Here is a 12,766-nt window from a genome sequence, read left to right on the forward strand (position 1 = left end):
TTCCTCTCAGAAGCTCTTGCTACAGTGCCAAGGCACAAAAGGAGCTGTGGGCGAGGCTTGTTTAGTTTATAGGGAATTAGAGTATTAAAACAAAACAAAAAAAGTATTTGGCTTGAGGAATGCCCTATAAACTATAGGAAAGGAACACAATTATGCAATGAGGAAAAGTTTATCTCGGATCCATTTTAACAAGGAAAGGGGCAGGGTAGAAATACTGGACTGCATAAAAGGGAGTGAATAATTGCTGCACTTGGGGCCTGGAGGAGGTATTGGCTGCACTTAAGGGACAGGAGGGGGTTCATTGCTGCAATACTGTATGCAGTGCAGTCATTACCCCTCCATGGCCCTAAGTGCAGCTGTTAATTCTCCCTGGGCCCCAAGTGCAGCCATTAACTTTGCTGGGTAGACTTGAACTGGAATTTTTTATTGACTCAAATATAAGAGTGTTGCGTATTGGATTCGACTTGTACACGAGGTTGACTTGTGTGAGTATATACGGGTAATTCTTTTCCACTACTACTGAATACAACCACCCTGCTAAGTAACTTGACATTACACCCTTCAGCATTTGCAGCCATAACATGTGATGAGTTGATTTGATGTGCCCATTGTTAATTATGCTAGGCATACATGATTCAGTTAGGGGGTTTTGCTATGTCGATCAATCTCTATACGATTCTAATTTGGTCAGAAAATGAGGAAAGATCTATTGGGTTTTGATCAAACCGCAAGAGTTGGGATGCAGTGCAGTGCTATGGCCGTGGACCACCACTCTCACACAGAGATGGTCATTCTGTCTGATCACATTTTTTTTAAAAACTTCCTACATTCGATTGAAAGTGAATAATTTGAATATGTTGGGGCAATAGATGACCGGCAGATTCAAAGTGATGGAATCAAACATAAAGCAACCTGAAAAACTGATACGGGTCCCTCACGTCAGAACCATGGCAATGAAAGGGGGAGGGGGGCTCAGTACGTTTTGATACTATAGGAGTTTCCATATAAGGCCCAGTTTACACCAGGGCTGTAAAAGTCGGTACAAGAATAATCCGACTCCAACTCCGACTCCTCAATTCATGAAACCACCGACTCCAACTCAGACTCCAGGTACCCAAAATGGCTCCGACTTCTCGACTCCGACTCCTTAGTCTAATACTTACCAGAGCTGTGGATTTTGTATTAAAAAATCATACGACTCCTCAGTTTATGAAACCTCAGACTCCAGGTACTCAAAATTGCTTTGACTCCGACTCCATAGCCCTGGTTTACACAGACACTTGCTGGCATCCTGCGGCGTCAGTCAAATGCATTTCTGCAAGTGTGCAGAAAAGCACCTTGGCAGCTTTCAGCGGTGACCGTGTTTTATTACCTCCGCAGGGGGACACAGAGGCCCGCTCAAATGATGGGAAAAATGGGGATAAAAATGTGGCTCTTGTGGGAAATGCCGGTACCGGCGCTGCCCAATAATTTGAATTGGAGCACTTAAAGGAACATTATCAAACCAAGTGTTCTAAAATGACATTGTACAAAATCATGTCTAAGTAGCCGTGTCATAATTTTCCTACTTTTCATGTTAACCTCCCTAGCGGTATTGACGGTTACACGTCAATACAAAACATGCTGTGAACATTATTGGTTATGAAAATTAATTGGATAACTTTTTGCACAGAAATTCTGGGGAAATTGAATGCCAGGGATGTTAAATATCAGTCAAAAGCTTTTATTTATTCTGTGTAGGATTTAGCTCTATTGGGACAACTCATTCTCAATTCCCTCTCCCCTCATGGCTCACTCTGCTGTCAGATTAGAGCAGACTGCCCTCAGTTTAGAGTGAAAGGAATTTGATACAATAAACAAGAGATAAGCAAGTGAATTGTATACATCATTATTTACCAGCACTTCCAGAACTCTCTCAATCCCAGGTTAAAAACAAACATGTTACTCGATCGTGTTCCTTTAAATGATAAGCGCAGTTTCCACTGTTTACCGTCTGGCTACTGACCATGAAAACCGGGCCTTATTTTGTGTACCTGGGACGGGGGAAATGTAAAAAAAAATTATACATACCTGGGGCGTCCTTCAGCCCCCTCCACAATTTGCCCCGGAAAGTCCTTTAGTTGGGGCCAGTCTGGGCAAGCACAGTCCGGCTGTTTGCGCTCCCTCGTTGCTTTCCCGTAGCCGGGAGCACTCTGCACTTATGCAGTAGTACTGCCGGGGCAGACTGGAGAACTTTGTGGTCGAATTGTGTAGGATCTAGACGGCACATGAGGGCGGCAAGGGAGTGATCAGCCTGGATGATCCCCCCGTCTCTCAGGTTCCCTTTAAGTTATTTAAAATAAACCTAAAGTTCCTCTTTATTATTAATTTCCTTTTTTTTTATTTATATATAGCCTATATCCTTATCTGACAGAGAAGTGATTTCAAGACTGAGGAACTGCATCCTGGCCCTGGCTTCTCAGAAGATGTTGCTGTATGACACAAGTATCCTTTACTGCTATGAAGCGTCCCAAGCCCACCAGGTATGTCACAGAGCCCCTCCCCCATTCGGGCCCACCTGTACTATGCAGCTAAGACGGGGCTGTCCATTAGTGTTTTTACTGAGTGTTTAAACAAATAAGACCTTTCCAACATGAATCACGTCCTGCTCAAGGGAATGTTGTTCGGTTCGATATCCAGTGGTGAACTTCATATAATATCTGCCATACTGCTGGAGGGAACAGCCTGGCCTCCCTTTCACAGTTTCACATCAACAAGTTCTAAGGGTTTTAACGTACAGAGAGATGTAACTGGGTCAGGCTGCTATCGTGTCAAGCCAGCCAGACCCCCACGGAGAGAACAGATCTCTTAAAGTGCTTGTACCTTCATGGCTCTCCTTTATCCCCCACCCACCTCCTAAGACGGGCTTGTTCAGATGTTACCTTTCACCATGCTTAGATGAAAGTCCAGCTAACATTACAGCCATGACCTCTTTCTGTTTATTTCCCTAAGGACAGGCACATTTTGTGTTATGTTGTTTCTTAGCCTTAAAGAAATGAGTTATGGCAGTTGATGTTCACCAAGGCCTCTTTTGTAGTTTTAAGCAAGGATTCCTGTGCCTTAAGCTGTCCACTAACGATCCAGTTTCTAGTAAAATATCATTTGAGCGATCAGAAATTCTAATCGGAAGTGAAATCATTCACTACATCATCAATGAACCTATCTTTGCTTACTATCTATCACAACCAACAAGAAAATCCAAATTTTGGTTTGACGAAAATCCAATTGGACGACGGTTTTTATAATCATTTGTAATTGATTGTGCTCATCAACTGAGATTATTTACAACCAATCCGATAAGAATTTCTGATCGCTCTAACGATTTTTTTCGCTAGAAATTGGACCGTTAGTGGCGACCTTAACTCTTTGGATATCCAGCCAATTTCACAACGCAGAAAGAATGGAGTGGGCACCAGATTGTAAAATATATTGGGGCAGACCAAAGACTAATGGTGCACATACACCTCTCGATCTGCCACCACATCGACCATCCGATTCAATCAGAGAGGAATTTATTACCTGCTGGGCCGCCCCCACGTGTGTGTGTGTGTGTGTGTGTGTGTGTGTGTGTGTGTGTGTGTGTGTGTGTGTGTGTATAGTGTGTGTGTGTATAGTGTGTGTATAGTGTGTGTATAGTGTGTGTATAGTGTGTGTGTGTGTGTGTGTGTGTGTGTATAGTGTGTGTATAGTGTGTGTGTGTGTGTGTGTGTGTGTGTGTGTGTGTGTGTGTGTGTCTCTATTCCCCTCCCCGCTCCCCCTTGGGCCCATGGTAAGTCAATTCACCATACAATTTTCTATTAGATTTTTCTGTTAGAATGCATAATTAGATTATTTTCTGTAGAGACTGGTCATTATCTCTGGTGCATTGTCTTCTGGTTATCTCCTGCTGAGTAGAATAATGCCTAATTGCTAGGCAGATAGATGGTTAGACAGATAATTTCCAACATGTTGGAATTTATCTGTCTGGCAGGTAAATCTAACAGAAAATCTAACAGAAAATTGTATGGTGTATTCCCAGCATTACATGCTCGCCTGTCTTGCGGGTGCGACTCCTGGACCCCTCCTGTGTGCAGCGTCTTCTTGAATTGCCACGGACCACAATCACATGCATAACGAGACGTGTCATGAATCAGGAGCTTGTAGTGACAGTTCACAAAGACGCCGGGCACAGGATGAAACAAGGAGTCACGCCAGCGTAACCGGTCAGCCCATAACACTCACCATGAGACGGGGGGGAAGACGGTCCGGGAGACCGGCCAGGGGGTCTGCCGATCTTCATGGAATCTACCACAGTTATCGCTGCCCACCTGATTGAGCTCTTTTGACACAGATTTCTCAGCTTGCCCAATCCATCATCCCAGACATAAATCGATCAAAACGATAAATCGGGTGCCCAATATTCTGCATCGATCTCTGCCAGATATGATCATTATGAATGAAGCAGCTGGATATCCATGCCGAAAATTGAGTGCTGTATGACTGCCGTAACAGGAGCTCAGTTTATGCCCCGCCCTCCGCCTGACAACAGTTTTACAGTGTATATTCAGGTTACTGAGGACAGATGGTAGAAGTAACCCCGCCATCTAAATTCTCCCACATTGCCCTCAATTCCCTAAGCATAACCGCAATCAGTAATGCTGAAAACAGCTGATTTACCAATCACCTTTGGAATCTCCGCCTGTACTGTTGGAGAACCTTGTCCCGGCCCCGAACCAAAGTGATCCAGCAGACCAGGAGTGGGGGAGTATCAAAATGATCAGATGCAAAGTTTCATTGTTGCGTGGTCTCTGGTTGTGGGGGGGCTCTGCCTTTGTCGTGGAATAACTGTTGTACTTCGTAACAGTTGGATCCCTCCTTTTGTCTTGCAGATCAAAGACCTTCTGAAGATGGAGGTTGTAGAAGACATCGTGTTGGAAACCAGGCAGCGTCTTGTGGAGCAGGAGGGCTAGCCCGGGGCTGCTCCGACTCTTCGCTACTGAACAAGCTGTTAGAAAAAGACGCTGGCAGTGCAAGTCGGGAGACTGTAATAACTGAATCTGCATAGACCTTAATGTTGGCATAGAAACTGCTGATATCAGCATTTCACACCTGTCATAAATTAATAGCCTCGTTTCATTTGCAAGAAGAGAGGCTCTCTCTGTGGATTCCCAATTAAAGCAGCACCCTGCAGAAAAAGGTAGAGGCTTTCTGCTCGGTAGCCGGAAGTGTGACCGCATGGGGTTATTTTCTATTCTTGTAAAAAAAAAAAAAACACACACTTTAAAGGGAAACTCCATTTAAAGAGCTTTACTCTTTCACTATTGCTGCAACATGCTGCCTTGATAGTTGGATACCTATATATCCGGAGCCTGGCTGGATGGACATGAAGCTCCTATGCTGTCATTTCCAATGTCCTGTGTGCAGGTGGAGAGTGCATGTCAAATATGGAACTTGCTGTTGCTGCACGTGCCCATAATTAGTCCATCATTGCCTGCTTTCTGCAAATATGCACCCTGGTGCGCAAACAGGACCTCTCAGGAGTGCCATGAAACCTTGCTCTTCCTCCGGGCACTCCAGCGATGTACGACGTCCTATCACCCTCACTGCTCGCTTTAGTACCTGGCATGCAACGTCAGTAGAGTGAGATGCCGGGCTGTAAAGCGAGCAGTAAGGGTGTGAGGAGGTTGCTGGAGTGCCCGGAGGAGGAGGTGGGATAAGAGCTTCTTCCGCAGCCTGATAGTCTACAATATACTGGAGCCGGGGGGCCAGCACAAACCACATTGGGAAGCTATATTGGGGAGGGAGGGGGGCCACTACCACCACCGGGGGGGATTTGGGGGTTGATGTGTCATTGGAAGGAATGGGCAGTGGCAGTACAATGCCCGTGGCTCAAGTAGGGAGGGGGATATTAAATCGTATCTCTGTCTGCTGAGATCTAATTGAATATCCGATGAGGCAATGTGGAAAGAGGGCCAATTATTGATTCAAGTAGGTTTAAGGTAGACATACATCAGGGGACTTGGCAGTCGATCGACCATCTGCAAGATATTGGGCCAATTTGCTCGGTCGGGTGAGCGGCGGTAACCGCATGCAATTTCAGGAAGATCGATGAACGCGAAGAAACCACCCAGGAGCTGTCCCACCATAATGTTCATGTCCCCTCGTTGCCTTGTGCAAGTGATACATTACCTTTCCGAAGCCTCCACTGCTGCCGGGATTCCTCCTCTGCATACACGCCCTCCAAGTGGTTGCCTAGTAAGGGCACGTTACTAGGCAACCACGTGGCAGGCGTGTTTGGAGAATCCCGGAAGCAGCAGAGGACAAGTGGATGCCGCAGACAGGTAATGTATCCCTCGCACAGGGGGGACATTTAACATTAGGGGACAGCGTTGGGGCGGTGAATGTGGCGTCACAAGGTCGATTCCAGATCGATATCAGCATGAAATTGATCGGGAATCGGCCTGCAGTATATAGCCAGCTGACAAACCTCTCTCCTATCAGAGAAGATTTGTGTCTTGGTGGAATCTGCCCATGATTGCTAGATGTATGGCTACCTTTACTCGTTTGCCATGTCTGAAGTCTATGGGCTGCTTCAGGGAGTACCATACTGGCATAATACATGCACCTCCACCCACATACAGGAAATTAGAGGATGGGCACCCCGGATCCACTAGGTTTGGGCTTCAGTAACTGATTTTACTACTGGGGACAGCATGACACAGCAGTATCGTAATAATTGTTAAACTATTTTTAATGAAGTTTGCCTTTAAAAGAAAATGTTGGAGGGAAGAACATGCTGCCCACAGCAACCAATCCGATTCTTGTGTTCTGCCATCCTTCCTCTTGGAATAGGACGATGAGGATCAGGTCACATTCCTTTAGTTTTTGTATGTTAGTATTCATATTCCATTGCTCCACCAGGATCATTATATACCTTCTTGTAAAAAGTTGTATTGGTTCTGATTTCCAAGTAAAGTCATTGTTTGCTAAAATACTGGTGTGCTGGTTGATTGGTTATAAGTAGTGTTGGCGGCATATTTTGAAATCTGAACCTTGTTCTAAATTCTGCTGATCAGAACCTGATTCTTCTACAATCTACATGCTCACCGTGGCAGAGGGTGTTAACTCTCCCTTGTCACCTTTCACGCCAGGTCTCCGCTTACTCATTGAAAAGGAGTAAGTATGTGACAGTCAGGGCCAGTTCTAGACTTTTTGCTGTCTGAGGCAAACTTGTGAAGATGCACCCCCCCCCCACTCCCGGTTTGGTAAGATCACACAGCACCCGACAATTTACTCTGCTTCATTTAACCATATACGACGGCTCCATGCCAATTGCGTGGATGCGACGGCAGCCCCAGGACCACCTAACGGCAATTGGCATGCAGTCCTGGGGGCGGAGTTTGCAGGGGATTGCGTGCGCATCCTCGCTTGAATGACTGAGCTCCGCTCAGCCATCAGTCTCCCAGCAGCGATCGCCGCTAGGTGACTTTTAGACGTCTGTTTACTAGGTACAGCGCTGCGATCTATGGCAGCGCTGTACTGGGGACAGACGTGTGGCACGGCTGTCCCCCTGGGACACAGGAGAGCGATCAGCTCTCATAGGCTGAAGCCTGTGACAGCCGATCGCTGCTATTGGCTGGCTGGGGGAGGAAGGGTGTTTGGGGGGGACAAAAATAAGGAAATATACAAAAACTATTTATAAAAAAAAAAAAATAAACATCCTGGCAGGGATCAGACAACATCAACAGAAAGGCTCTGTAGGTGGGGTTAAACGGGGGTTCGGGGGGTTGGGGGCTGGTATTGGCCTATTTCCAGAAAAATTGCCTGGTCTTTAGGGGGGTTTAACACTGCGGTCCTCAAGTAGTTAATGTTCTCACATGACATGCTGCAGCTCAACACCGTAGCACACTGGCTGGCTGTGAGTCTGTGACAATCTGTTCACCCTCAGCCACTCCATTCCTCCTCAGTCAGGACAGCAATGCCACCTCTTCTTTTCTGCTGTGCAAGTCAAATGAAACACTGCTGCTCTCCTGCCTCCCCCCTCCTCACTCACTGTCAGACTCCTTACACAGCACAACAAGCTGCTTTTCCCCAATGATGACCTCTTCATCTCACTTCTTTTCCTACTCTGACTGCATGCTGTTAGTGTAAACACAGTACAAACATGCCGCCCCTGTAATCTCTGCGCCTGAGAACCGGCCCTGGTGACAGTTGGAACATGACGTGGAAGGCAGTGCACAGAAGCGGTGACAAGGGTCAGTTAACACCCACTGCTATGGTGCACATGCACGAAGAACCACGTTCTGATCATCAGAATTCGGAACAAGATTCCGATTTGAATATGCCAAATGTGCCATCACAAGTATATGAAACGCCTCCAATGGTACATGTGGATTCAGTGCTGTTGTTACTCTGTGCCTGCCCCTGAGAAGCAAAATACAGCCCCGTTATCCGGAATTCAGGCAACTAGAAGTCTCAACTTAGGCCCGGTTCACATTAGCGGTGGCTATCCGGAATAGCCGTGCCGGAGCCGCACCGCATGCTGGCCGGACGAAACGGACGCACGGCATAGCAATGTAAGTCTATGCCAGGGTTCACATGTGTCCGTTTCGTCCGGACCGGAGCCGGACCGGATCCGGACTCCGGTGTCCGTTCCAACATGCGCTATTTTTTGGTCCGGCTCCTCCGGTAGCCGTATCCGGGGCGGAGCCGGACTGCACCATCCGGCCAATGGAAACCAATGAGAACCGGAGAGCGCACAACACACTGGCAAAAAATCCGGATGTTCTACCCCACTTCCTATGAGGATTGTTGCGGCGATATTGTATCGGGGACACATGGGCAACCATTTTGGAGTGGAGCAGCACGAGCTGGAGATGTTGGCAGCATGTTGGAGGTGGAGGTGAGTGCTAAACAGCGGAGGGCCTGATTCCACAGGTCCCCCTTCTGCTGACCTCCCAGACCCCAACATTTTTTTTTTTGTTTTTATACAGGTTGTTATCTCTTTAAGAATCCGGATCCGGACCGCAACCGTGTTCATACCGCACGGAAACCGTATGCAACCGGACCGGATCCGGACAGGAACCGTACGGTTCAGGTCCGATCCGGCTCCGGTGCGGTCCGGACATCCGGTGCGGTTTTTGCAAAACCGCAAGTGTGAACCGGGCCTAAGTGGCATGCCTAAAGGATGAGGACTATAGTGTGGGGAGGGGCAGGTTTGGATGCATTTCAAATACTTACTGAGCCTCCAGTGAGGTCTGGCAGCCTATCTGTAGCTCCTAGCATCTTTCCAGCGCTGCGCATGGAAGCTGGCGTGTCATCTGACCTTGTGCAGGTCAGGTGACATGCCGACTTATGTGCACAGAGGACGCAGGAAAGCTGTTAGGAGCCCGCTAGAAGCTGCAGAAAGGCTGCTAGATGTTGCTGGAGGCTCGGTAAGTATTTCAGGGGTAAGGTCTGTGCTTTTTCAGCCTGTTGCCAGCAAGGACATGTATCAGGCGATCACCGCTGGTGCCAGGTATTGGGGACTCTGCTCCCAAAGGAGTAGGTTTGTCAACATTGCGGAATAACTCCCCCTTTGCTTATCTATCCCTAACTGATCTCCTTTATGCTAAGTTGACCAATATTGCTTTCAGGTGACCTAACCCCAACCCTCCTGATGTTAAACTTACCTCACCTGACGCTAACACTTACCTTTCACATCTCCTAACACCAACCCTCCTCGTCTCCTAACCTAGGTTATATCACCCAATAGTGCATAATAAATAAAATAAATAATTAAACTTAAAAAAACAGGAAAAGCAAAAAGAAGAGATCTATTTCACTGGGGGAATGCGCTAAGATTCTGATGTACAATCCAGCCACCATGCTGTTTGGCAGTATGTCAATCCAAAAGGCAGCGTTAGTTGTATATATGGGATTCAATCCGCCCTCTCTGTTATCACTTCTTAAACAAAATATACAGATATGAAATTGTGAAGCCTGTCATTATCCCCCTGTCATTAGCCTGGTGTCCTGCTTCTCAAAGGGCGGTGCTCTCTCCCCAAACCATCACATTGGGAACCACCTCCCACCTTGCTCCGCCCTGCACAAGCCCTGGTGAATCTAAAAGATCAAAGAAAAGAATATATGATTTTTTTTTTTTAAACCACTTCACCCCACAGGCTATTTTACCCTTACCCCCAAGAGCCATTTTCAACAGTCAGCGCGCTCCTCCCATTCATTTGGCCATATCTTTATCACTGCTTATCACACCTAAATGATCTATACTGTTTTTTGGGGGCCCACAAATTAGGCTAGTTGTAGGTGATACTTGTTTTCAGTAATTTATTTTCTATGCATTTTATAGGGAAAAACAAGGGGGGTTATGAGTGGAGAGGCTTAGCGCTAATTTTTAAATGGGCCTTAGGTCGTGTGTGTGTGTGTGTGTGTGTGTGTGTGTGTGTGTGTGTGTGTGTGTGTGTGTGTGTGTGTGTGTGTGTGTGTGTGTGTGTGTGTGTGTGTGTGTGTGTGTGTGTGTGTGTGTGTGTGTGTGTGTGTGTGTGTGTGTGTGTGTGTGTGTGTGTGTGTGTGTGTAATATATCATACAGAGGGGCTGCAGCACACAACAGGAAAAACAGTGACAGGGGCTCTTGGTTACGCTTTAACGCGCTTAAGCTCACCAACTGCGTCAAAGTGTCCCCGATCTGGTGAGTCCTACTCTAACCATGCAATGCTAGTTTTTATCAGCAGTCTAGTGGGAACTAATCCAAAAACCCAAGCGTCAACTAAATGGGAGAAAAGGAAATTAAAAACACCTCACCTTCCACTAGCTACCAAACGAACTCTCTGAGCATGTGCAATGCACTCATTTATATGCTTAGAGGTGGGTGTGGTTATGCAGGCTCACAGGGGAAAATTATAATCAATTATCAAGGGGTGAGCAGCACAAACCAACTTTTAATGCAATTTTTTTGCAAGGTATGCACGCAGCAGTGGAGACCCCAATCCCCACAAGAAATATATATAACATACAGAGGGGCTGCAGCACACAACAGGAAAACAGTGACAGGGGCTCTTGGTTACGCTTTAACGCGCTTAAGCTCACCAACTGCGCCAAAGTGTCCCCGATCTGGTGAGCCCCTGTCACTGTTTTTCCTGTTGTGTGCTGCAGCCCCTCTGTATGTTGTATATATTTCTTGTGGGGATTGGGGTCTCCACTGCTGCGTGCATGCTTTGCAAAAAAATTGCATTAAAAGCTGGTCTGTGCTGCTCGCCCCTTGAAAATTTATTATATATATATATATATATATATATATATATATATATATATATATATATATATATATATATATATATATATATATATATATATATATATATATATATCCACACACATACTAGCTGGTGGCCTGGCGTTGCCCGGGTATGTATTTGGATTTGGTTAGTGTTGGCTCCACCCACTTTTCCTAACCTTAACACACAATTACTCAATTACTTAATGACCAAGTTTGTGAGCTTTGCAGTCTTTGGCATCATTAATTTGCATTGCAATAAAATAAAACGGATTGGCTCTGGCTCCACTCCCTTTTCTGAATTTGAGCCCCAATCACCCAATGGCCAACTGTACCAGGTACAGGTGATTAACAGTGCAAGAGGTTTGTGCCATAAACAGTGCAAGAATACTCCCCTTGAAAATCGATAGGTGGATTTTGTTTGGCTTTTGTAGGCTCCACCCACTTTTCTTAATATTAATCCCAGTCACCCAGTGACCAACTGTGCAATGTTTGAGAACCCCACAATTAACAGTGTAAGAATGGCTGCAGTTTACATTTTCCCAGTGAAATTTGTATTTGTCTCCACCCAATGATGACCTGGCATTTCCTGGGTATGTATTTGACTGGTGTTGGCTGCGCCCACTTTTTATTAACCCTAACACACAATTACTCAGTGACCAAGATTGTGAGCTTTTGCGGTCTTTGGCATCAATACTTTTCATTAAAATGAAACAAATCAGATTGGCTGTTTGTGACTCCACCCCCTTTATTTAATTTAAACCCCAGTCACCCAATGACCAACAATGCCAGGTTTGAGGCTTGTGCCATTGACAGTGCAAGAATGGCAGCAATGACATATTCCCCTTGAAAATCAATAGGTAAATTTTGATTGGCTTTTATAGGCTCCACCCACTTTTCTGAATATTAATCCCAGTCACCCAGTAACCAACTGTGCAAAGTTTGAGAACCCTACCATTAAATACACAATTTATCCCATTCCATCCCCTATAGTTTCAAAATAAACAAGGCTAGTTTTAAAATACACATTTTATTTGCCCATTTGTTCTGGATATTACAACATGTCAATTATGTTCTTAGTGCAATGTATGGCAACAATATATTGGAAATAAAGGTGTATTTCTTCTATTTCTATGTGGTTTATGCACCCTATCATTAATTACAGGCCCTTATTTGCTAAAATAATAGTAATATACCCTCATGACATAGATAATAAAAAATACGGAGTTCCTAAGGTAACTATTTATGTATTTTTTTAAATGCTGTCACTGTCTTTTTTTTGCCAAGTGTTTTATTTTGGTTAATTGGGGTGTTGTCAGAAGGGGTTAATAACTTTTTGCCCACAAGCTAGCGGTACCAGGTAATGTTTCTTTGAATGAACATAGCTCCTGATTGAAGTCATGTTCATTCATATACAGGCACTGCTAATGGTTCAGGAAACACATGTTCCTGTTCACCAATCTCCGAGGTGTAAG

General features: G+C 45.6%; 1 protein-coding gene across 1 annotated transcript in view; it reads left to right on the top strand.

Moving 5' to 3' along the window:
• EXOSC2 (exosome component 2) overlaps window positions 1-7,010 on the top strand; it is a 43,251-nt gene extending 36,241 nt beyond the window's left edge. Inside the window, exons 8-9 of the mRNA XM_068248844.1 lie at window positions 2,394-2,522; window positions 4,908-7,010. Coding sequence (XP_068104945.1) covers window positions 2,394-2,522; window positions 4,908-4,988 — 210 coding nt within the window. The 3' untranslated portion in view covers window positions 4,989-7,010. The remainder of the gene's footprint in view (window positions 1-2,393; window positions 2,523-4,907) is intronic.
• The last annotated feature ends 5,756 nt before the right edge of the window (window positions 7,011-12,766 follow it).

The sequence above is a fragment of the Hyperolius riggenbachi genome, chromosome 8 (genome assembly GCF_040937935.1).
Source record: "Hyperolius riggenbachi isolate aHypRig1 chromosome 8, aHypRig1.pri, whole genome shotgun sequence".
Lineage (NCBI taxonomy): Eukaryota > Metazoa > Chordata > Amphibia > Anura > Hyperoliidae > Hyperolius > Hyperolius riggenbachi.